This window comes from Alosa pseudoharengus, unplaced genomic scaffold (assembly GCF_046254945.1).
Source record: "Alosa pseudoharengus isolate Yale_2024_CS ecotype anadromous, Long Island Sound unplaced genomic scaffold, YU_APseudo_1.1 YU_APseudo_1.1_scf_4, whole genome shotgun sequence".
Lineage (NCBI taxonomy): Eukaryota > Metazoa > Chordata > Actinopteri > Clupeiformes > Clupeidae > Alosa > Alosa pseudoharengus.
Genome location: NW_027468774.1, coordinates 45,265,502 through 45,290,842, shown reverse-complemented (window position 1 = coordinate 45,290,842; position 25,341 = coordinate 45,265,502). Strand labels below are relative to the sequence as shown.

Genomic DNA, 25,341 nt, shown 5'->3' with positions numbered 1-25,341 from the left:
AGGGTAATAAAATAAAATAAATAAATTCATATATATATAAACATTTCAAACAAATGATAAAACAAAAAGGCATAAAAGGGAATTAAAAGGACAGGAGGTCAGAAATATAAAAGCATAATTACGTCTGAAGCGCCACTTTCAAGCTTGTCCTTGTTGTCATTTTTGGGTCAAATGGAGTTTTGAATGGGAACTATTTTTTTTGATACATGATCCTGTCAAAATCGCTATTTTTAAAACACTAAGAAGCCTCGACACAACATGAAACTTTGATCAAAGTATCATCAGTGTCTCTACACATGAACTCGAGCATTGAGAACATTGTTCGTGTACACAGTGTTCACTAAAAGAAAGGTCTTGCAAACTAAACTGAAATAACACGTTCAGCAACTTTGTGGTCTATTAGTCCTAGCAAAACTATGTTAGGTTAGGTTGTCAACTGTCTCTGGGTGTAGAAACTAGAGATCAAGTGAGCTGGTGACAGATCACGAACAAAGTTATTTTTATTTATTTCCTTGGAAAATACAATGTCAATGTTGGACTGTTAGGAAGATATTACTTGTAGAAAATGGGCTTGTAACTTACATTGCTGAATGTAGGGAAATTCTGCAGATGAATCCAAGCTAATGTTTTTCTATGCATGCAGACGCCAAAGACTGAGCTGTATTTCGCATAATATTATGTCCCTTGCGGCGAGTCGACACCGCGCTATGTAAATGTAAATGAGGATTTCTAAGCCAATAGGTATGCTTTGAGTTGTTGTTGGTGGTAATTAAACATGAATGGGGCCACATTTATGTATGGGAAATGTTGATTTTGTTAAGAAACAACTGAAAACGTTACACAGGGGACCTTTAAAAACAAAAAGTACAAATTTCACTGGTAACCAATGAAGCTCAGCTAAAACTGGAGTTATGTGCTCAAACTTTTTGGTGCCAGTGAGGAGTCTTGCTAGCCTGACGTTGTCATACTCAAATTCTAGTCAGAATATGAGTCTGATACTACTTCATTGAGACGTAATTATGGGGTGTGTTTCAACTGATACATGCGGGGAATGCCTCTGCACTCAATTGGATAGACCTAACCAATCAGAGCAATGATATTACCTTGAGATGTAGGAAGAACACATGAACCAACCATCTAACCTGACTCTCGCCAGATGAATTTCGTTCCGCTTAGCTCCGCCTAGCTTCGCTCACATTCATCTGGGACCTCTTCCATTGAGAGTGATTTCTGCACCAGATTTTATGGTACAGCCAATCAGGACGCAGGGCGGGAGTTTCATAGATGTGACATAGCATAGAAGCGACTGTGAGACGTGTTATCAGCGTCACGGGTTGGCTTCGATGTGAGTGGTTGAAGTAGTACATCAATAGATGACGGACAAGTGGCTTATTCAATCATATGCAAGCATTTTTTGATTAGGCTCAGCCTTCTGAAGCAACACTTCAATGGATTGGTCCCAGATGGATGAGTGGAGCTAGGCGGAACGAAATTCATCTGGCGAGAGTCAGGTTATGAACCATCCTCTTCTCCACAAATGCCTTAACATTGTTTTCTGGTCTTTCGTAAAAGTTAGTGTGCTGTCAATATCTCCTACAACACTCATTAGCGAAATCTAGGAGATACGTAGTAGGGTAGGCTATTAGGAAAAAACCTATATCTCCTCCGTTTTTAAAAATAATTCTGTTGAACACTGATATGCTACAAACATTTTATAAACAGCTGGGAAAGGCTGTCGCAAATCCCTCGAACAGGAGGTCAATCAGAGATTTCAAACGAACGAGGGAACAACATGTCACAATGCAACACGCTGTTTTCCCTTGATGAAAGTGAAACCATGAGTTTTCCCACATCTCAACTTTGGCCAAAGTTTTCAGAAATAATCGTTTTCAGTGATAAAACCTCATTGAAATATATGCATTTTCCATATGGGGTCTTAGAAGCCATCTGTCTCCTTCTAGCCACAGCGGCAGATGACGTGATAGACGAGGCGGTGTTGCTCCTGTCCATCATCGTAAAGCCCGATTTGATTGGTCCGCACAGCTCTGGTGCGAGCATAGTTGAGCGGAGCAATTCACCTTATCAAAGTCCTTTTAGGCAAGTCCCTCCACTCGGCGGCCATATTGCAACGCTTTTTGGGCACTCATCGGGCATCCTATTCGGCAGAAATGCGTGTGCGCAAGGCTTCACGACACCAACCTTGCTCCAGTGGCGAGTTCACAACACATGATTGGCACGATGTCTTCACAACACACCATATGATTGGCTCAATGAAGGAGACTTGAATTAACACAAAAAGTGTGTTTTTGAAACTATGCGCCATTTTCGTAGTGCAGTATGTAGGAAAAACTGCCGTTATGGATGTGACGGTTTCACGTTATGGATGTGACGTGTCTGACCCAGTCCTCCACAAACTACATCTCTCGACGCTACAACGCCAGATCGCTATCCAGTGCCTCACATCCAGGATTTTTCAGCACACCTGGTGGGTAAGGTTATCTTTTTATTTTATTTATTTATTTATTTATTTTTATTGCAAACACCATTGACATTACAGAAAATGCAACACTACAACAACATGCACAAGAATACTACATCAGACAGACAGATGTACATTACACAAACACATCACATTAACATGGCTTATTAACACAACATAACATTAATAACAGAAAGGCTAAGGATGATTTGTGTCCAGGATGATCACAGATATGATTATCAGGGATGAAATTGATGACCGGAATGACAAGAAGGGGGGATGGGGGGGGGTGCGGATGGTAGCTCTGAGAGTGTGAATGAGGTGGTGTTGGGATGGGGGTGTGGGTGGGGGGGTACGGGGTAGTGAGTGTGAGGATGTATGTGTGTGAGTGTGTGTGTGTGTGTGTGTGTGTGTGTGTGTGTGTGTGTGTGCATATGTGTAAGGTTGGTTTGCTGTTGGGCCAGGAGGAGAGTAGCTGGAACACAGAGAGGGAGGGTTTCAGAGGAGAGGGGTTGTAATTATTCTGTTAAAGATGAGTGTAATAATAAGAATAACTGATTGCCTGACTGATTCACAACCTGGGCACCCATTAATGGCCACAGTTCCACCCAGCCCCGGCAGTTATGGCAATGAGCTGACAGAGGGGAGGACCTGCGTGCCACCCATCCCCCCAGGCCCCCAGCATATGCACACGTCCCCCACTACCACGACCAACCACACCTCGCCCCCAGACCTCCCAACACGCCACTCTTGACCTAAATATGTATGTGAATGGCTAGGTTGAGAGCTCTATCTAGTGTGTAGCATTAAAAGAAGTGGGCATGCATGGTGAATATCTGTCAGGATTTCCCCATGCACACCACACTTACCCAATGTAAGATGTATGCCTCCTCTGTAATGTGTGCATTAAAATAAGTGAGGCATGCAGATAGACACCTAAAGAGAGGTATATACCTGCACTCCACCCTTACCCTAGCCTGTTTTGTAGTTTTGTTAATGTTTTATGAATGTCACCTAATATGTAGTGCAATTAAAAGAGAGTAAGCGTGCTGTGTGCTTCCAGGACAAGGCATGTGCATGAGCGTATGAGGGGGGTGCACAACGGGGGGCCAGGGCCAATGGATAACCCACAGGACCCAACCAATGCCAAACCCACACAGCGACCCACCAGGGCCGAGTCTCCCAAGCCATCCAATGGGGCCCCGGCAGAATAACAATGAGAGAGGCAGAGAGAGTGAAATTAGAAAAGTTATCAGAGATGTAAATAAAAGGGGGAGGGGAAGAAGGGGATTCTATTTATTTGCTATTAATAATAATAATAATAATAATAATAATAATAATAATAATAATAGTTCCAGCTACCATCCCCTGCCCAGTGTTCGAGGAGAAGTGTATCTGTTGATGAAGTGTGTTGGTGTGGAGATGGATCTCAGGCAAAGAGGGTCAGGACTGTAGGTAGGTGATAAAGGGGTACCAAGGAGAGGTTGTATCCTGAGTATTGATTACGTTTGTAGTTGATAGGTTTTCTAATGATATATAGTCTGTTAACAAGTTTTTCCAATGAGTGATGTGAACATTGTTCCTAGATTTCCAGTTCATGAGGATTGTTTTCTTGGCGATAGTCAGCGCTGCCAGCAGTGTTTTATTGCAAGAGTTGCTTAAATTGACTGTGGATGTATCACCAAGTATGCATAAGGAAGGGGATGCTGGGATGTGACAGCCAAAGATGGAAGAGAGAGATTTTGTGACACTCACCCAGAAGTGGTTGATTGGGGTGCAATGCCAAACCGCATGGATGTATGTGTCTGGGTTATTTTGTGTGCAGTGAGAGCATAGATCCGAACCAAACCCCATTTTAGCCAATTTATGTGCAGTGAAGTGAAATCTGTGAAGAACCTTGTATTTTATTAGTTGTAGATTACTATTCTTTGTCATGAGGTAGATGTTTTTGCACATTTTGGTCCAGAAGTCGGCACCGGGAGTAATTGATAGGTCTGATTCCCATTTGTGATATGGCAGGCCAATTGTTTTTTCTGAACGAGATATAATTTTGTAAATTTGGGAGAGTATTTTTTTGGGAAAGGGAATATTAAGCAGCTCTGAGATTGGTGGGGAATGTCAAGGTTAGCTGTCTGGATGTTAATTTTTCCTAGGATAGATGATTTAATTTGCAGGTATTGTAAGAAGTGTTTATTCTCGATGCCGTGCTTCTGGACCAAACAGGAAAATGAGGCCAGATTATTGTCTTGAAGAATGTGTTGAAGGTGAGTGATACCCTTTCCCATCCATGTGTGAAAGTTAAGTGGTTTTTTATTGACGGTGAAATCTGGGTTATTCCAAATCGGGGTGCGAATTGATGGTGCTATAGATGAATCAGTGATGTGGTAGAATCTCCACCAGGCTGTCAGAGTAGATGAAATTGTTGGGGCTTTCAAGGATGGATGTTTTTTGATTGACTGGCTGCAGAAAGGGAGATCTGAGATTTTAATTTCTTTACAGATTGTTTGTTCTAGGTCTAACCAGGTGTTGTCTGAGGGGGTGGGGTGTAGCCATTTGTAAATGAAGTGGAGCTGATTGGCCAGGGCATAGTGCTGGAAGTGTGGGGCCTCTAGTCCTCCCAGTGCTTTTGGTTTTTGGAGAGTGGTGAGTTTGATCCTTGGGGTTTTATCTTTCCAGTAGAATTTAGTGATTAATGAATCGAGAGACTTTAACCAGAGTGGGGTGGGCTGGGTTGGAATCATAGAGTAAATAGTTTATTTTGGGCAGTATTGTCATTTTGATATATATATATAGCATATATGGAGTCTGGACACCTTTGATGAGGGGGTTCTGACGGATGGCAGCTGCTAGGGGTTCAATGAAGATTGTAAATAGTGAGGGGGAGAGTGGGCACCCTTGTCTAGTCCCTGGTGAAGAGTGAAACTTTGTGATGTTAGTCCATTGGTGATTACTGTGGCTGAAGGAGAGGTGTATAGAAGTTTAATCCAGTTAATGAACCACTCCCCGAAGCCAAACCTCCCTAAGGTGGAAAACAGGAAATTCCAGTTCACCCTATCAAATGCTTTTTCTGCGTCTAGAGTTGCTATGATGGTATTATCTTGAACATTTGTGGAGTGATACATTATATTAAACAGTCTGCGGGTGTTGGTGGATGAGATTCTGCCTTTAATGAAGCCTGTTTGGTCTGGGTGGATAATGGATGGGGTGACCTTTGCTAATCTGTGTGCTAGCATTTTTGCGATTATCTTATTGTCCACATTGAGGAGAGAGCTTGGCCGGTAGCTGGATGGCAATGTTGGGTCCTTATTGGGCTTGAGGAGCAGTGAAATTGAGGCTGTGGTGGAACTAGTTGGAAGGCGTCCTTTCTGTTTTGATTCATTAATCATTCTGGTGAAAAGTGGAGCTAAGATGGTCCAAAATTGTTTGTAGAACTCAGCAGGGAAGCCATCCGGACCTGGTGCTTTATTATTAGGCATCTGTTTCAGGGCATCAAACAGTTCTTGTTGAGTTATAGGTGATTCCAGGTTATTTATTTGGGTCTCATTGAGTAATGTGGTAATTTTATGCTGTTTAGGAAAGAGTCTATGAATTCCTGGTTGGGGTTTATTTCTGAAGAATATAGTTTATTGTAAAACTGGTAAAAAACATGATTTATTTCTTCAGTTGAACTAGTTAGCTTCCCTGCTGAGTTCTTTATGACTGGGATTGTTGATTTTTCTTTGTTACGTTGAATTTGATTAGCTAAGTATTTACCTGGTTTATTGCTATGGTGGAAGTTTTCCTGCCTTAGACGGTGAATCATAAATTGAGTGTGTTTATTGAGTATTTCATTGAGTTTGAATTTATGTTTCCTAAGTTTTGCCTGTGTTTCTTCAGTTGGGTTGCTTGCATTGGTTTCTTCTAACTGTTTAATTTTATTGTTGAGTTTTACTTCCTGTTCTTTTTCCTTCTTTTTTTGTATACTGAATATGAGATGATTCTTCCTCTGAGTACTGCTTTTCCTGTTTCCCACAGAAGGGAAGAAGATGATTAAGAGGAGTCGTTCACTTCTAGAAAGAATGCCCACTCTCTCCCAACAAAGCTGATGAAGTTTGGGTCTTGTAAGAGGGATGTATTAAAACGCCATTTGCTAGATGGTTGCTGCTGGTTAGTTATGTTCCATTTAATTGTAACTGGGGCATGATCGCTAATGACTATGGGATGAATTGTTGAATCAGAGATATTTTTCATTATAGAGTTGCTGATTAGAAAATAATCAATACGGGAATAGGAGTGGTGGACCGGAGAGAAAAAAGAGAAGCATTTGGAGTCTGGGTGCTGAAGCCGCTTAGCCTGGCGGGCCATCCTATATCATTGAAATGTATAGTCTGGAATCGAATCATTCACCTGCTTAATCCAAGGGGCGGGCAGAGAATTGTCTTTCAAACTGCCTAGGCATGCAATAGGCCAGCGCTACGACCATATCCGTATCCGGTCGGCAAAACGGCAAATACATCCTTCTTCGAAAGGAATGACTTAAGTGCATTGTGTTGCTCTACTTTCAAAGAAAAGCACAAGTCCAACTCCTCCAAAGTTGACGCCAACGCCGATTCAAACAACCGCTCTTCGTTCGCCATAGCCACCTTCCTTGTTGTTCACCGTCGCAGGACTGTCGTTATCCTGTTAAGCCCGCCTTAAGACTCTCTAACAAAATAGAGCGCTGTGATTGGATGAGGTCCACGGCGTCAACCAATCGAAATTCCTATGGTTCGATACTAGACGTACAGGCTGAGCAAATTAATTTGCTGCCGCTAGGGTGCGTCTAGATTTCAACAATCGCCAAGGCCAGAATCACTCATGAACTGTTTTATTGTTTTTGTGGATTGCCAGATTTGTTTGCTTTTAGAGTGATCAGATCTGTCAATTGTGGGGTCTAACACTGTATTGAAGTCGCCTGCGATTATGATGGGACAGCCAGATAGAGTTGAGATGGAGGTGAAGAGGTTCTGAAAGAAAACTGGGTTATCTGTATTAGGGCCATAAACATTAGCAATTGTTACAGGGGTATTGTGAATAGAGATGTTTATGATGACAAAACGTCCTTCTGGGTCTGTGATAGTGGTGTTATGGATGAATGAGATTCTTTTGTTAATCAGAATGCAAACTCCCCTTTGTTTTGTATTGTAATGAGCTGAGAAAATGTGATTAAATTGTCCTGATTTGATACGGGTGTAGTCTGATTCTGAGAGATGAGTTTCTTGTAGGAGACATATGTCAGCTTTTAAACTATCCAAATGATTTAAGATTTTGAGCCTCTTCGCCTGAGATCCAATCCCACGGATGTTCCAGGTCAGGAATGTAAGTGGTACCATGTTGTAATTGTGCAGTTATGAAAATGTTTGATAAGATGGGTATTGTGTATGTGAGAGTGTGTGCAGATGTCAGTTAGATAGGAGAGGGAGAAGGGGGGGTGGAGGAATAGGTATGTAATGTGGTGTGTGAATGAGATGTAAAGGGTAGGGGCTGAGAAGAATATAGAGAATAAGGAGGTGGGAATTTGGTTCTGGAGTGGTGACAGCATGAACATTTCCTGTTTAGCATTGAAAACATACAGATCATAGTTTGACTTTAGCCTATAGACATAATAAACAAACACAGACAGGACACACAAGCAAACAGAGGCCAGGCTCTTCCGGTCAGATGATGCACTGAACATCGCAAGACTTTGGGTGAGATCCAAAATGGCAGCGCACTAAACACTGACACAATTACTACCTCTCTACATCTCTCATCAAAAACCGGATTATATTCTCCACCTGTTCCGACGGCAACCTATTCATTCCGGACGCTATGGCATCTGAACCCAGCAGGAAACGCACCCGTGACGGCTCAACAGAGACTGAACCAGAATCACCTCCCGCTTCTACATCCATCGAGGTCAGTTTATTACAATCCATAAACAGCAAACTTGCAATACTGGAACATCTGCACGCAGATATTAAGGACTTAAAAGCCAGCCTCGAGTTTTCCCAATCACAGATCGACACACTCGCACTAGAAAACCGTGAACTCAAAGGAAATATCACAAACTTATCCGACCAGGTTAATCAACTCACCCGCGAAAACCGGATCATGAAAGAAACAATCCTAGAACTCCAGTGCCACAGCATGCACGATAACCTAATTTTTTCCGGAATTCCCCTGCCAACTTCTAAAGATACACCTGACGACCCAGAGAAAGCAGTTAAAGAATTCTTGCAGTCATCTCTCAAACTACCGCCAGAAACAGTTGACAAGATTACCTTCCACCGTGTACACCGTCTCACTTCCAAAGACAATAAAAACCTCCTCCGATTATCGCCAAGTTCGAACACTTCAAACACAAAGAAAAGGAAAAGAACTGAAAGGGACTTCATTCGGACTAAACAACCAATTCCCACAAGAAATACAGGAAAGAAGAATAGCCCTCTTGCCCATAATGAAACAACTCAGGCAAGAGGGCAAACGAGCAGCTCTGTCAGTCGATAAACTATATGTCAATGGAACTCTGTATAGCAACCCCAATATCACCACCTGGCTATAGCACATTATACCTCACGCCAACACTCATCTTGATCATAACATTGTCACCCTCAACTCTCTCTAACCCACTGTAGCCTACTGATGCTTCGATTACCTCTCTCTTCTCTCTTCTTATGTTTCACTCCTTTTGCTCCCCCTACCCACCCATTCTCTTTTGCTCTCTCAATGCTTAATGTTATTCATTGTGTTTTTTGTCTATATATGTTTGCTTGTGTGTCAAGGTTATCTTTTCTAAGGTAGAAACTTGTCCATGGATACCACCAAGTTCCCGTCCACCCGCAGGATGTCCCCAAAACAGCAGTGATCACCCCTTTTGGCCTGTTTGAGTTCCTGAGGATGCCATTCAGCCTTAAAAACGCTGCCCAGTCATTCCAGCGCCTCATGGACTCTGCGCTACGTGACCTGCCTTTCCTGTTTGTGTACCTGGACGACATCCTAGTGGCTAGTGCCTCCAAAGCCGAACACCTATCCCACCTGCGGATCCTTTTCGAGCAGTTTGGATCAACCACCATAGACTTCCTGGCACATCGAGTCACCAAGGACGGGGCCGTGCCACTCCCGTCTAAGGTTGATGCGGTCTTAAATTTCCCTCGGCCGGTCACAGTAAGGTAAGTAAAGTAAAGTAAGCAGGAGTTCCTGGGAATGGTGAACTTCTACCACCGATTCATTCCCACAGCTGCTGCTCTCGTGCGCCCCCTGCACAGGGCCTTGACGGGGAAAGCGGCCAAACACTTGGTGGATTGGTCCTCGGAGAGAGACACAGCATTCACAGACGCTAAGTCTGCTTTGGCCAACGCAACAATGCTGGCACACCCATCACCTGATGCGCCAATTGCCATCACCACAGACGCTTCGGACTTTGCAGTTGGCGCTGTGCATGAGCAGTGGGTGGATGTGCCTGGAAACCGCTCGCTTTCTTTAGTCGCCAGCTACACCCCAGTGAGCGTAAGTACAGCACCTTTGACTGTGAGTTGCACTTTACCTTTCCATTCGACACTTCCGTTCGCTGCTGGAGAGCCGACAGTTTACAGCTTTTGTCGATCACAAGCCCCTAACGTTTGCCATGGCTAAGGTGTCTGAGTCGTGGTCTGCCCGCCAACAGCGACATCTCTCTTACATCTCAGAGTTTACCACGGACATACAACATGTCGCAGGTAAAGCCAACCTCGTCGCGGACTGTCTCTCTTGCGCCATCGTAGGGGCCGCCCACCTGGGGCTTGACTACACCCACATGGCAGCCGATCAGTCCACTGACCCGGAGGTACAGTCATTCAGGACTGCTGCCACTGGACTGCAGTTAATGGAGATTGCTTTTGGTGACGGTGGCGCCATGCTGCTTTGCGATGTCTCCACCGGACAGCCACGGCCCATTATTCCCACTGCATGGAAATGACGGGTTTTTGAGGCTGTGCACAGTCCCTCTCACCCGGGTAGGAAACCATCTCAAAGGTTGGTGGCAGCCAAGTGATGGGCTCAAGAAAGATGTGCGGGACTGGGCAGACTCTTGTGTGGAGTGTCAGCGCTCCAAAATTCATCGCCACACCAAAGCACCCCTGGCGCATTTCCCTGTGCTGGAGCGGAGATTCGACCATGTCAATGTGGACCTAGTGGGCCCCCTGGTGAGCCCCCTTCCCTCCTCCACTTACCTCCTCACCATGGTGGATAGGACCACTCGATGGCCAGAGGCTGTCCCACTGACAGCAACGACTACTGCTGAGGCCTTAGGACTGCCCCTAAGGAGGACCTCCAGTCCTCATCAGCAGAGCTGATGTATGGCCAGCCATTTCGTTGCCGACACCACAGCTCCCTGGTCCGCTGCCCATCAGCGAACTGTGCTCCATGATAAGGCTAGATTTTTTGCGCCACGGCCTCCCGCAATCCTACACTCCCTCACGTCTGCAGTCAGCAGAATATGTTTTCATCCGTCACGATGCACACCGGAGACCGCTGCAGCCTCCCTACGACGGCCCGTTCCGCGTTTTAGAGACGGGAGAAAAGCATTTTGCAGTAGACATGGGTGGTAAGGCGGAGCATGCAGAGCATTTCTGTGGACCGCCTCAAGCCAGCTCATCTGAATTTGGAAAGACCTGTGAGGCTAGCCCAGCCTCCACTACGGGGGCGCCCTCATGTTCGGCCCAAGTCCCAACCCCACTTCCCTCCCTCCAATCACAAGGCCTCTGGAACACCACGCCTGGATGCCTCAACCCACATTCCAGTGCAGAGGAGCCGTAGTGGGCGGATCATTCGCCCACCTCCTCGTTGACCTTTATTGTTTCTCTGTTCTGGTGAATTCTGGGGGGACGTATGTAGTGGACACTATGGATATAATTCACCATACTGTGTTATCATACTGTGCTATCTCGTTCTGTGCTTACTGCATTATCTTGTTCTGCTTTAGGGACGCTGTCTCTTTAAGGACACACTGCTGGTTTCACCGGCATGTTTTGATTCTTTCCGTTTTAGTATGATTGAATAAACGACACGCTGTTGCGTTGTCAACGTGAGACTCTTTCTCCACTCAGTTTATTGCAATCCTACAATATTCAGCTATTAAGCTATATCACCTGGAACTGGTATATCAGTGGCTTCAAAAAGGCAGACAATGGATTATGTAATTTATTCACAATTCATTTAGAAACATATGGCTTGTACTTCCACAAACCCAAAGGTTCAAGCACCCCCAACCATGCAGACAACGTGTAAAAAGTAAAGCAACACCACAAAAATCACGCTCATAAATCACGGCATAAATAACACTTATGAATCACACCAGTCTCTCACACCTGTAAATCTCAATGAGCAAATAATACACACAGCACTGCAAACGTGAAACAAGGCAGGTTAAGGGCAAGAAAACCCTTACAATATGACATACCTACCAGAGTTGTGCACAATTCGAATTGCAATTCTGCTTCCTGTTTGGTACCTCAATTGAAATGCAAGTGAAATTCAATAATTGAATTGGAATTTAAAGGGAAACTTGGCAGGATTTCCCCCTCTGCTGGAGAAATTGTGCATTATGCTATTTCAAACTGTGGGAAAAGGTAATGATAAAGCACATGGATTTGTTTACAAGTTAGCGAACGTTTAGCATAATTTTGGCAAAACTATGTGGATGTTACAAGGTAAGAAACACGATTTAAAACGAGTTTCTTGTTTCTCACTTCTCTTTCCGGGACGGTAGTCTCAATGTTGCAAGGTTGGTTTTCCGCCTGGGGACGCTAGACGCAGCGGGGAAAGTAACCATTTTCACCGGAACAGGTCATTTAACCATCCAAATAATTTCTAAACGGGTTTATTATTTTTAAACCGCGGATCGGGCGGATGACGTGAAGAAATATAATATTTTAATTAAATTCGGGCGGGTGGCGGTTGAACCAATCAAACGCATCACCCATATACATTAAAACAACCAGCTGATGGTGGGCGGGTGCGGTTTTGAAAATTGGTCAAAAAACGTTGGTGTGGATGGATGATAAGTTTTGCTATGCGGTTACGGTTGAAATAATAGCCCATCCGCGCATCTCTAATAGCCAGTTTCAATTAAATTCTGGAATTCTGCACAAGCCTGATACCTACGCAATTAAAACCGTATACTTTAAATAAACACAAGTATAAGCAACAGTAGAAAACATACATTTACCCAGGCGGGAAGATGCAGCTGCCTGCCGCCTCTCCAACTACAGTGGCACTAATTATTAGGCTAAATGATCTGTGTTAACTAGGCTACACACAATGATATCCAACTTCAAATATCTCACCAACTCAGTGTTAATGGCAATTTTCGTGGCGTGCTCTCCCGACTCACGCATTTCCCAGACAAAGTCTTCAGACCTTTTAAAAAGTGCGTTCATCAACACGCCTCCAACACACCTCCGTGATGTCATGATGTAGCCTAACGGTCATTCATGTACAACACCTCACCGAGGCAAAGGAACACAAAGACATAACACCAAAATGAAGGACACTCATGTCAAACATGAAAACAATAAAACAAAAACAAAATCATATCACCACAACAACCTTCCACTGGACACCTGTTACATCCCTCCCCACTTTGCAATAGCCATGTCCTCATGGCAGCTTGTCCGTTACACTTCCTCAATGAGACGAGTAAGTGGCACCCCCAAGTTAGGTTGATGTTAGGAGTTGATGTTCTCATACATTGTTGTTGGGTTGGTGTAGTCATAGTCCCTGGCAATTGCTGGATGAGAGATTGATTATTGTCCTGCCCGGGTTCCTGCTGGAGTGCAAACATACTTACAGCAGGCTGTGGACCAGATTGACCCTGAACAGTAGAGGTGGGCGGTACATCATATGTTGGGGTGGGCTGCAGGTGGACAAGGGAGCAGTGTTGGGTTGACCATCTGTGGAGGAAGCTGGAACCAGCCAGGTGGAAGCTTCATCATTCCCTGGGATGGACTGTGTGATGTCCATGCTGGAATGGTCATCGTCCAGCAAAGCAGCAGTGCTGGGTTGATCAATCACTGAGGGACCTGCAAGACAGACCACCCGACAGGGAGCCGAATGGCTCCACATTGCTTTGTGGAGAAACAATAGATGGAATATTAGATGACACAACAGAAACAGGACAAGGTTTCATTAAATTTCTGTGTAATACCATTTCTCTCCTACAGAGCCCCTTAGGGTACATGAGCAAAAAAAAATCTAAAGTTTAGTTTAATGTGCGCACATGAAAGTTTCATGTGAAAAGGTTTTGCGTGAGCACTAGGGCTGGGACAACGCGTCGACGTAATCGATGACGTCGACGCAAAAAATACGTCGACGCAAAATATGCGCGTCGATTCGTCAAGCATAACGTGTGCTGCTTAATATTTTTATCAAAACCGGCCAGCACACATTGATGTTGTACTATTTAAATTAAAGATAAGATAAAATAACTTCATTGAGCTGCACTTTTTACTCACACAGTCTTTCCTCGCCCCGCCCGCTCTCTCTCGTAACAAGCCGCTGCTCCTCCTCTGCATGTGCATTTAACAAGATATTCACGATTGTTGAAGGATTGTTGTTGCCACATAGAAGCACTGCATAGAACACAGTGGGCTAAATTGCTATTAAATCCGCTTAGCATCGTGACCATGCAGCACAAATTTGTTCAAAACTGCTGCATTAAAGTTAAAGTAAACTCTGCTAAGGTCTTATCACAACATAGTACATTGAGGAGACTAAGCTAAGTTAAGTTACAGTATGCAATCAAGCAGTATCTCAAAGCTAATGTTAGAATACTTTTTGGATGTCAAGTTTAGCATGCTTACTTACAGCTGCTTGTATTTCGTTACTCATGCAGGGCTCATTTTATTGACTGAATGTTTGCAAAATCCCGATGTAAATGGAAAGGTGTTTTCCAAGACTCAAAAGTGCTTGTCCCAAGGAAGTACGAACCGTTATTTGAACTAACTACGTTATGAATTGCATAAACACATCAGCAGCCTTTTAACTGTGTTAATGTTAATTGCAAGACGTCTTAAAGTGACAGGCACTCAATTAGACCTATACACTACTGAACTTTATTGAATGCTACCTCTGACTAAGAATGCATTACTTTGCACTAGTCTTTTATTTTGGAATCGTAAGAGCAATAAATATATTGCAATGTTAAAAAATTCATGTTTAATTCATTCAGATATGTAAATAAACATGTATAAGTTGCTATTAGCCAATTAATGAGGAGATAATCGATAATCCTATCGAATCGAAACGAAATCGAATCGGACTGAAAAAATGAATTGTTAGATTAATCGATGCATCGAAAAAATAATCGCTAGATTAATCGTTTAAAAAATAATCGTTTATCCCAGCCCTATAGTGAGCACACAAAACTTTCACTTTCATTTTTTTGTTTTGTTTACTTCATGTAGTTAGGGTGACCAGATGAGATTGGCTGAAATTCAGGACGCTTTTTTTTTTTCGGGGGGGGGGGATGGTAGGCTTACAGCGAATTTTCAAACATGTACCAAAACACATTTTTATTCAAACATCTTTATTCAAAGTCTGCCTCAAAATACAACAGAGAAATCATGAACTCAAAATGTCATTGTGGGAAAAAAAAAAAAAACAATGACTGCGTAACAGTGCAAATCAGACCTTTCAGAATAAGGATAGCCTAATGCCAGGGCTCGAATTACGTGGGAGCCAGAGGGAGCCGAGCTCCCATAGAGTGAGGACTGGCTCCCATGAAAGCAACAAAGTCAAAAACCTGAGGGGGTCTCTCATATCTGAAGGTGTCTGGCATTGTAATTTAATCTTAAACAACCGCTCATTATCCATCCCTGTGCGATCTCTTACCATTAAAGACGTTAAATTAAAATTTAGGCTACTACGGGACGTAGATCTACACTACGCTCTTGAATGCAGCATGACACCACTAGACTATATGAGCAAACCGTATCGATTTGACAGCACTCGCAAATCTGAAGAAGTCACCCTGCTTTGATGTCAGTGTTTTGTCTATTTGCAGGCGTTCATTGGGCTAGCCTACGTGTTTGATACGTGCTGAAAAGTCCTGTTTGCTGTTGAACTTACGCTTCACCTATTATATGTTGATTGACAAAGCCATAAATTATGGCCCATAATGCAGCCTACAATGATTATGTTGTCTGATGATCTATCCTCTGCCATTCAGAGCTCCGGAAAGTTCCCAGCTATTTTGAAACACCTGTTAGCAATCTCTGATGTCCGAATATTCAATGGCTACCCGACAAAATCTCAGTGCAAACTCCAAAATTGTTCGTCTAATTTTCCACGGTTCAACACATTAGCCTACTAGAACATAGTTTGGCTGGCTTTATTCATTTCTGCCAGTTAGTGCTTTTCCCCCTGTGTATAAGTTACACTACATGACACTGAGGATAGCCTATCTGAGACGGTGGTCTGGTTTAAATGAGTTACGTTGTGAAATTGAGAATGGCACAGACTAAATCGTTTAGTCTATTTCTTTGTATTGTGAAATCTTGAAATGAGATATGGACTATTATAATCAATAATATGTTGAAATTAATTAAAAGTAATCAATTTCTATGAAAAATCTATGTCTGTTGTGTGCGTGTGTCAAGGTAAAGCCTAGGCCTACCGTGCGCATATACTGTACTGCGCAAAAGCGCCACTTGCGCCTAGGCTATTTCATTGTATCGCCTTGTTAGGCTATGCGCGGGGTGTGCCAACTTTTTATGAGATAGAGAGACCCCCTTAAAGACAAAAAGATAATTCGAGCCCTGCCTAACGCTAATAACAAGCCTTTAAGTAAGAATACAAAATAATTGTTAGATTAAGAAGATTATGTTAAAACGACATGGACATTAGGCCAAACTTCCGACGTATTTTTTTGCACACACGCTGGCTCTGCCTGCTGCGCTGCCTGCACAATGTCCTCGGCTTCGCGAAATCAGTGCATATTCGCGCCTAATTATAGAACGTCAAAAAGAAACAAAGTAGCCGGGCTGCATCCAGACACTTAGCTGCCGTCGGGGGCTGCATGCAGTCGACTCAGACTCTCTACGGACAGTTTTTAATGTTTATCAGAAAATAACTACTCAGTATTCTGATTGAGTATAATTTTCGGGACAATTAGGGCAGGATTCGGGATTCGGGACAACTGCTTGGATATCGGGACTGTCCCGAATTTTTCGGGACGTCTGGTCACCCTACATGTAGTTCAGCGTTTCTTGACTCTTGGGTCAGGACCCAAAAGTGGGCCGCGGAACTGTTCATGGTGGGTCGTGGAGCTTGTGGTTAAAAAAAAAACAAAAAAACAACGCCCATTTAAAATGCTACCTTATCAGATATAATGTTGGATCTTTATTTGGATAGACTTCAGACAGCTCTGGTAATCAGTGACATATTCACACTTTTCTATCAATCTGTTGTAAATGGCGCCTTTTAGCACCACCGATTTTGATGACTGTTAGAATTTTTAAAATGGTCTTTCTGGGCTCGCCACCATATTATTTTAAAATTGCCATCATAGCTCCTTCTCAATCGTTGATTAACTTGACCTAGCCTACTCTTGAACCACATTGTTGATGATCTCTTGGTCTCCCATCATTCAGGCTCGTGCTACTGTTGCGAGGAAGGATGGTGGCTGCTCACTTAATTCAAAGTGAGCTACATACAGTAGCAGGTAATGTGTTATACATTACTTTTTTGGAGTAACAACCCAAACACTGTACCTGTTGATATAGCCTGTAGCTGTATCTTTTGTCCTTGATATGCCTCTTAACTGGCTTGTGAATCTGTCAAAGTCAAAGGAGTCTCTTGCAGTCCCTTGATTTATGAGTGCTTTTGGTATTGGGCATCCTTGGTCTACTGGTTAGGGAATCAGACTTCTGACCAAAAGGTGGCTGGTTCGATCCCTGACTGGAAGGAAAAAATGTGGGTGGGGGGAGTAATTGAACAGCACTCTCCCACATCCACAGATGAGGTGCCCTTGACCAACTGCTCCCCGGGCGCCGGATCAAGGGCTGCCCACTGCTCCGGGTGTGTATATGTGTGCTCGTAGTGAGCTCACTACTGTAAGTGTTTGTGCCCCCAGATGGGTAAAATGCAGAGTAAACTTCCTCAGAACCATACAGTATAAAATCTCATTGTCTTTTCAGTTTGACACGTCTGGTCTTCAACGTAAAATTACATATCAGTATTGATCTGACATTTAAATACTTTATTTTCCACGGAACACACACCCTCACTAGGTGAGAATCCACTAGTGTTTTAACCTTTTTGTTCAGACTTATGCTCACCCATGTGTGGCACCCACACGTAGTACTAGGTGACTGGTAGTGTCACACACAGGTGATTTCTAGGTAAAAAAAGGGACATTATGTTCAGACATACAGTACATCCAACCTGGTTAGTGTCCAGGCACGAGGTCATATTGATTTTTATTTGCTAGAGAAATTGTCCATGTTAAATTTGATCAGGTGTATTTAAAGACATTATTAAGTTTACTGCTTTTCCATTCTGTAGTGATACCTTATTTATTTCTAAATTTAGCTATATGTCTGCTTCATGTCTTAAATTTGTTGCACTACTTAGTGCAAGTTAGCTTCGGTTAGCGCTTATCAGGGATGTAGTGGTTAAACGCAACTAAACAGTTTATCCATCTCTGAAATTTCAGAAATAGCTTATCCTCCTCTCAAAAGAGTGTATTCACCACTGCAACTTGTAACATTCAAATATCACACTGTATTATCCACATTCACAATATGTACACTCATCAACACTCTAGGAACTCTTAAATGCCTTTTTTAAAAATCTGATACTGCATGGTGCAGTCCACCTTACCATGATCACAGAATTCATAGTTTACCCACCTCTTATTTTACCACTACACCCCTGGCCCTCATGTACTGTAGCAAAAATTAAAGTTTAGGCTACCGTCTTAAAGTACCAAAGATCACGAAACCCACTTTAAGTCAGATGGCAAAAGTGTGTAGGGGCAAAACGTCTGCGTTTTAGACTTCTTTGTTAACAGGTGCAATTACTCGTTATGTGGGTTAAGATGGCAGCTGTTTTGTAGGGAAACTTGTGCGCAGGAGACGTATGCTGCGTCCTCCCAAGTTGGTTTCTCTAGTCACTGGAAGGAACAGAAGTTGCAAATGGAACACCCCCTGAAGTCATATCCCGGCTCGTTAGCGCCTTCGGATTTTTATATGGATGTGACATCATTCCGATTTACTAGTCATTTTACAAGACAATTGGAACGCGGCATTAGAGGGCGGGAGGTAGAGAGGGCGCGGGAACTCAATATCAACAAAGTCTAATCTCCCGACCTCATATGTAGTTTGTTTTATTCAATAATTACTGACAGGGAAGCTGTGTGCAGACAGGAATATGTATATTTAACTTATTTAAAAAACACTCCATAAAAAAGGGCACTTTCTCTAATGGAAGAAAAAGGGCAGAGTCTCTTTTGATGTGATGTGTGTGTGTGCACGTGCCTGGCACAGTGTTTGAAAGGTGCTACAGTATACAGTATAAATACAGTTGCCTTGCCTTTTAAACATCCTTATTTAACTTATTTTATCTAATATCTTTACTAAACAGTGTGGCACACCTTTTACATGACAGATTTTAAGGCATGCTTACAGAACACCCATACAGAGGTGGTCAGGAAAGCACGCAGCATATAACAACCCAAAGGAAAGAAACAATCAAAATAAGATCTCTTTGTCTAGCCTATTCCTTCAAAACACAATTGAGCTCAATTTAACATCAATATGAGAGCTTTGATATTCTTTTGCTCTTTATTTCTCCAAGGGGTCCAGGAGAATTAGTTACAAATTCAGTCATTACTAAAAAAAAAGGGCTTTAATTCTGAGACAAAGACAAGACTAAGCAGTAATGTTTTCATCTCAGAAGGGCCTACCACTAAAATATTCTAGTGATGTGCTTCTTTTCACCTCACAAATCATCTTTTTTCTGCCATATATCTGTGCCATCAGCTGAAACCAAATTTGGTTTGAAGAGACTATGAATCACACTCCTACTATCACAAATACCAAAAAGAAAGAGCCAAGAACACGACAACAGTATTTTTCATGAACATTCATTAGGGATGCATACTGTTACCAAAAAAATCATAAATAGATAACATATGCCACACTATCTCACAGCACTGATATGGAATGAGTATGGGTTACAGAAATCCATGATTTTCCGTGACTGCCTCTAAGTAGAGACTTCACACAAAAACATATGCCTGGTTTGTACGAAATTAAAGACTTCCTGGTTGACGTTCTGAGATGATTGGCCTGGCAGACAATTTAGGGCTGTGGCTGTGAGGCAGTCCATATAAACTTAATATCAGGATGAGGATAATTGCATACTTCTCCATTCTTCATTAGCCAAACTGGAAAAAGAAATTCCCTGGTCCAGAAGCTTTAAAAAAATGGAGATTATTCATTTACAAACAGAAATATAATTTGTATTGCATTAAGCACATTAAGATGAAGCACACACAGAAATTACCTTCAAAACTAAAACCTCCAGGTCCTCCAAAGAATGCTTTAAATATGTTGTTAGCATCCACATCTGAGGGTAAGCATAGACAAAAGCATTGATTTACCAGTGGGAAATCAGTGGGGGGCAATAATCTGTTAATGAAGCTAACCCACTCTTCCCAACATACTTCTCTCATACTTGCTGGTCAAAATAAACCACTGCAATGACTTGCATTGACATGACATTACTAGGGATGTGCGATATATATCATATACGATAATATTGTGATTGTTGTTTTAACAATGTGTAAATTGACATAATCGAGTATTTAAATTACTTCGGGCAAAAACACTCATTGAAGCCCCATGCATTCACTAAATCAGAAGGTGCATGCAGCAGAAGTGGGAGGAGCCCCTGGCTGCAACAGAGCAGGTCACATGATCAGACACACACACAGTAGCCTAATGTTTATTTTGTGCAGCTACTTAGTTCAATTGGCATTGCATTGGTGAGTTAAACAGTCACATTTTTTCCTACACGGTATTATAATGGAGAACAAATTTTTGCCTTTCAGTATTTTAATAGTCAGTTGTAAACAAAACTCTTTTTATGTACCGTTAGCATCTCTATGGGATTTCTCATATACATTAGTCATAGGCCAACACAAGTAACTTGTAATGCTAGCCTACATGATTGCTCTTAAACATTGAAGGAAATAACTGAGATGTACTCTGTTCTGAACTTCAGCTTTAGACTTTCTCTTGGGAAACTCTCAACTAATGGAGCTGGCTAGACCATGCCATTACCACACACACAGATGGGGGCAGAATGGGAAATTTGTCAGCGTCATAATGATTCGGTTGATTCGGTTGAAGTCACAGGCTATTGGTTTTATTGGTTATGACGCTAACAGGTTTGATAACTCATATTTGGTGTAAAAGCTGTTTTTTCATTTCTGCAGGGTTTCTGACCTGAAGCAAAAAAAATTACCTAAAGAATAGCCTGGGCAGTTATTGTCATCTACAATATGAGTTTGGGGAAAACAATAGTAAGGGGTGGAGGTGGGATAAACATGTTTACTTTACTATGATTTCTGTGTATGGACAGTTACTGACCTCCCATGCCATCATCCTCCAGATCATGACCACTGTCATAGCGGGATTTCTTCTTTGGGTCAGAGAGCACAGTGAAAGCTTCACCAACCTCCTTAAACTTCTTTTCCTCTTCCTTCTGAACCTCTGCACTTGCACCACTGTGACGGTCTACAAGATAAGTACAGTTTTTTTTGTGTGAACATACATATTTGCTCTACTCCCATTCCTATTTGTTGACACCTGCATGTTGCTCACCAATAACAGCCATATCAGTATATGCATTTTACCTACATATTGTTCACCAGTAACATAGCCATATATATGCAGCTAAATACTGTGTAACTAAAAAGTCAGGCTTAACCATATTGGGAGGAAATGTGGTTAAAGTACCTGGGTGGTGCATAAGTGCTCGTTTTCGGTAAGCTTTCTTGATTTCATCTTCAGTGGCATTTTTGTCAACACCCAACACCTTATAGTAGTCTTTCCTTTTACTCTTTTTCAGTTCCAACTGGGCATTTTTTAACAGATGCTTATGATCTGGTAGAAAAGAAAAACAGAAAGGCACAACAAGCTGATTAAGATATTAAAGATATTGCATTTCAGTAAAATGCTACCGGCAATTAAGCATACACACTCAGGATCTGATGTACGAAGACAGTTTTTCTGTCTGCTGAAAGAGAACGGTGTACCTTGTCAAATTGCGTAGAGTTTACTAAGCCTAATTATAGTGCTCCAGCTGCATGGAATGAGCTGCGAAAACACTTAAAACTGGAGCTCTTCATCTCATTAATAGATTTTTAAGAAAGATAGATGATCAAGAAAGGCATTTCTGTCTGTCTGTTCTTGTTTTTGAATTTGGTATTGTTTCAGTTTTAACTTTGTATGTCTTCGTTACTGCAGTCTTTTTCCTTTGGTCAATGTTGTCTATTGTCTTTTTGTGTGCTGCTGCCTTGGCCAGAGCCCACTTGAAAAAGAGATAACAATCTCAATGTGTTCACTTTCCCTGGTTACATTAAGGTCAAATAAAAAAAATAAAAGCTTTTGTTTTTGCTCCGGAACATTCCTTTAAGTTCCCCATCTTATTATTTTTTATTCCTGTCAGTCCACTTTTTTGGCCAGCTCCTGCTCCTAGAGCTTTTGAGAGATTGACATCTTTCCAGCCGGAACCGGTGTTAGTTGATTGCAGAGATGGCGTCCCTGACCCTTGTTGTTTTTCCGCCATATTGGATTTTATAGAAAGCGAAACAAAATTTTCACAAATTTTGTCCGATCTTTATTTACCTTTCATTTGAGACCAGGATTATGCTTCTACACAAAGGGGTTCATCTGCAGTAAGCATTTGATTGTCAGTATACATTTTGGATAACCAAAAGTCCTATGGGGAGTTTCCATAGGCATTTTACAAAACGCATGAGCATACAGTTAAGAACAAAATTATTCATACCCCTGGCAAATATTGATGTAATGTTGATTTTCTCTTGACCAATATGTTTGTTCTGACTGAAATTGACACTGCCACATGCCAAAAGGTTGTAAGACAATGTGGTAGAAACATGGAATAAAAAAAACGTTTTTTTTTATCTTTTTTAAAATTTTTATGAAAAATGGCATGTCCAAAATTATTCATACCCTTCTTAAATAATCAATGGAAACATCTTTATTTACCATCAAAGCTCTAGAAATGGTTCTTATAATACCTACCAAGCCTCTCCATGTCTCCACAGTGATTTTAGACCGCACCTTTTAAGCAGCAATCTGGATTTTGAGGCAGAAAGTATTATTTGCCATCACTTTGGCCTTGTGCTAACTTTTTTGACTGATTGAGGTCTGGACTCCGGCTGGGCCACTCTAAAATGTTGACATTGTTCTCTGTTAACCATTTCTTGCCTTGTTTGGCTGTATGTTTTGGATCATTGTATGGTTTAATGGTCCAATGATGCCTATTCTGGCAGGTCTCTTGGCACACTGCCTGATCTTTTCCTCCAGAATCTCAGTGTAGCCTCTTGCTTTAGTGTTACCGTTTACTTTGAGAAGGTCACCAGGTCCCCCTGGTTGAAAAACATCCCTTTTGGCATGTGGTAGTGTCAAACATATTGGTCAAGAGAAAAATCAACATTACATCAATATTTGCCAGGGGTATGAATAATTTTGTTCTTAACTGTACCTTGGCAAATAATGGTCTAAAGCACTCATATTTTCATTCTATATTGATCTACTTTTGCACACAGCTTCACAAGACCTGGTGCTAGGGCTCAGTTGTGTTTCTAAGTGATATCAAGTGACCTAGAGGGCTGAAATGTGGTCAGTTAACCCTTAGAACCCTAAGCTGTTTTTAGGGCATTTTCACTACCTTTATTCATAAGGATTTATTCTGATCATTGTAAGTGCCACACACATATATTATATATTGTTTTTTTCAGGAGAGTCTAGGCTATTCAGATATGCCATCATTTCATGTATTAATACTAGCATTGATTTTATTTTGAAATATAAAAAGTGTATTATAAAAATTCTTATTTCGACATGTATCTCACCACAGCAAGCTCACAGCTCTACATGCATTTCATGTGTGTGTAGGGCAGACTGTCCTGAATCGGGCAATATAATTGCCATGTTGGAGGGATACTCTGGGGCTGAGCAATTTACAGAAATATTTGCTGTGTGATTTACGGAAATAAATGCCTTTTTTTATTTAGTGATGAAAAATGACCTTTCTGCGCTCCATATTTGTGACATGAACTGATCTGACCTGACTTGACCTGAGGTTGCGTGTTAGCCTGCGTGCCTGTGTGTATGCAGTCATAATAATTCTCAACTTTTTACTGCATTGCCATGAACAAAGTAAAGGCAAAAAAGGTGTTTATTTGTTGAACAAATTGGGATGCAATGTGAGCCTTGAATTGGATGCCATGCAGGAATTTGCTAGGATCTCAAAACCGGAATATGAACATGCTTTGCCATAGAGAAACACATGATAGCATTGGATTATAAACATGCTTTGCCACAAGAACAGACAAAAACGTGGGGTAAGTCCAGCTATATGAAGTTATTATTTTGCTGTCACTTCGTCTGTTTTATATCCCAGAAGGATGTACTTGGTATCAAATGATAGCTCCGAGTCTCCTCTTTCATCTGACATGCGTGGCATATCTATGCGATCACGGGTCCGCGAGTAATTTAAACGAGAGTAATGAGTGTGCAGCGTTGGTTTGTGTACATGACGTTATTATTTTGCAGTCACTTCGTCTGGTTTTATAAGCCAGAAGGGTCGATAAACATGGTACCAATGGATAGCCCTGTGCCTCCTCTTTCATCTGATATGCTTGCCATATTGATGCGATCACGGGTTCGCGAGTAATTCAAACTAGAGTAATGTGTGTGCAGGTGAACGCAGAGAAGTATAGACTGTAAATATGATGCAATTTGATTTAATTTCATGATTTTTTTTAATTTTCATACTTGATCGTACAGACAAGTGTGTAGTCTCGTTGGAAAGCCCCACTTCTGCTTTGTCGTGCAATAAAGGTTTCATCTCGCTGCGATGAACCGTTCCGGAGCAATGTAACAGAGAAGAAAGGGTGTGTTTTTTGACGCACTTTGCGTCAATCGGGTTCTAAGGGTTAAGAGATGCTTGTAATCCGGCAGAAAGAAAAAAATATATTCTAGCCTCTGTAACTCTGTGTCAGTACATCACACAGTTATTTTGACTGTTTCCTACGAAAACTACAGGTTCTCAGCTTTCTATAGGAGGTCCAACATTTGATGGTAGGCCCCAAAAGAGGTGGGAACAATGCCCTCATAAATAGGCACAGTGCAATTTCAGGCAAAAACTTGTATTGGAATTCATGTGGTTAAGCAATAAGCCCCGAGAGGCCGTAGGTTACACTGATTGCTAAAACCCCCCTTAGCTGTTGTATAATCGGTGTAACCTACGGACTCGAGTGGCTTATTGCTTTTCTAAAACTGTTACTATAAATACCTGGCAAAGTTTCATAAAGTAAAGGCACAGCAACTAGAAATGTAACTGATTTATTCATAGATAATCACTCTTCCGCCAATAAATATATTTCTCCTATCTGAATGGTTGCCAAGCAACATCAAGTTATGGTCTCTTTGATCTCTAGGGGGCACTGCAACTACAAAAAAAATATTTTGCCATTTTGGACATGCGTGAATACCAAACAGTTCCTCGGAAATTAATTCGAAAACAATCGAAAACAGTGGGCTTTGGTGCTATGAGAGCAGTGATGC

At 41.9% G+C, this 25,341-nt stretch overlaps 1 protein-coding gene across 1 annotated transcript in view; it reads right to left on the bottom strand.

Moving 5' to 3' along the window:
* Window positions 1-19,585: 19,585 nt before the first annotated feature.
* The window catches only part of dnajc7 (DnaJ (Hsp40) homolog, subfamily C, member 7), a 53,874-nt gene continuing 48,118 nt past the window's right edge, over window positions 19,586-25,341 (bottom strand). Inside the window, exons 11-14 of the mRNA XM_076266585.1 lie at window positions 21,481-21,627; window positions 21,112-21,258; window positions 20,024-20,086; window positions 19,586-19,933 (exon numbers count right to left, since the gene is read on the bottom strand). Coding sequence (XP_076122700.1) covers window positions 19,896-19,933; window positions 20,024-20,086; window positions 21,112-21,258; window positions 21,481-21,627 — 395 coding nt within the window. The 3' untranslated portion in view covers window positions 19,586-19,895. The remainder of the gene's footprint in view (window positions 19,934-20,023; window positions 20,087-21,111; window positions 21,259-21,480; window positions 21,628-25,341) is intronic.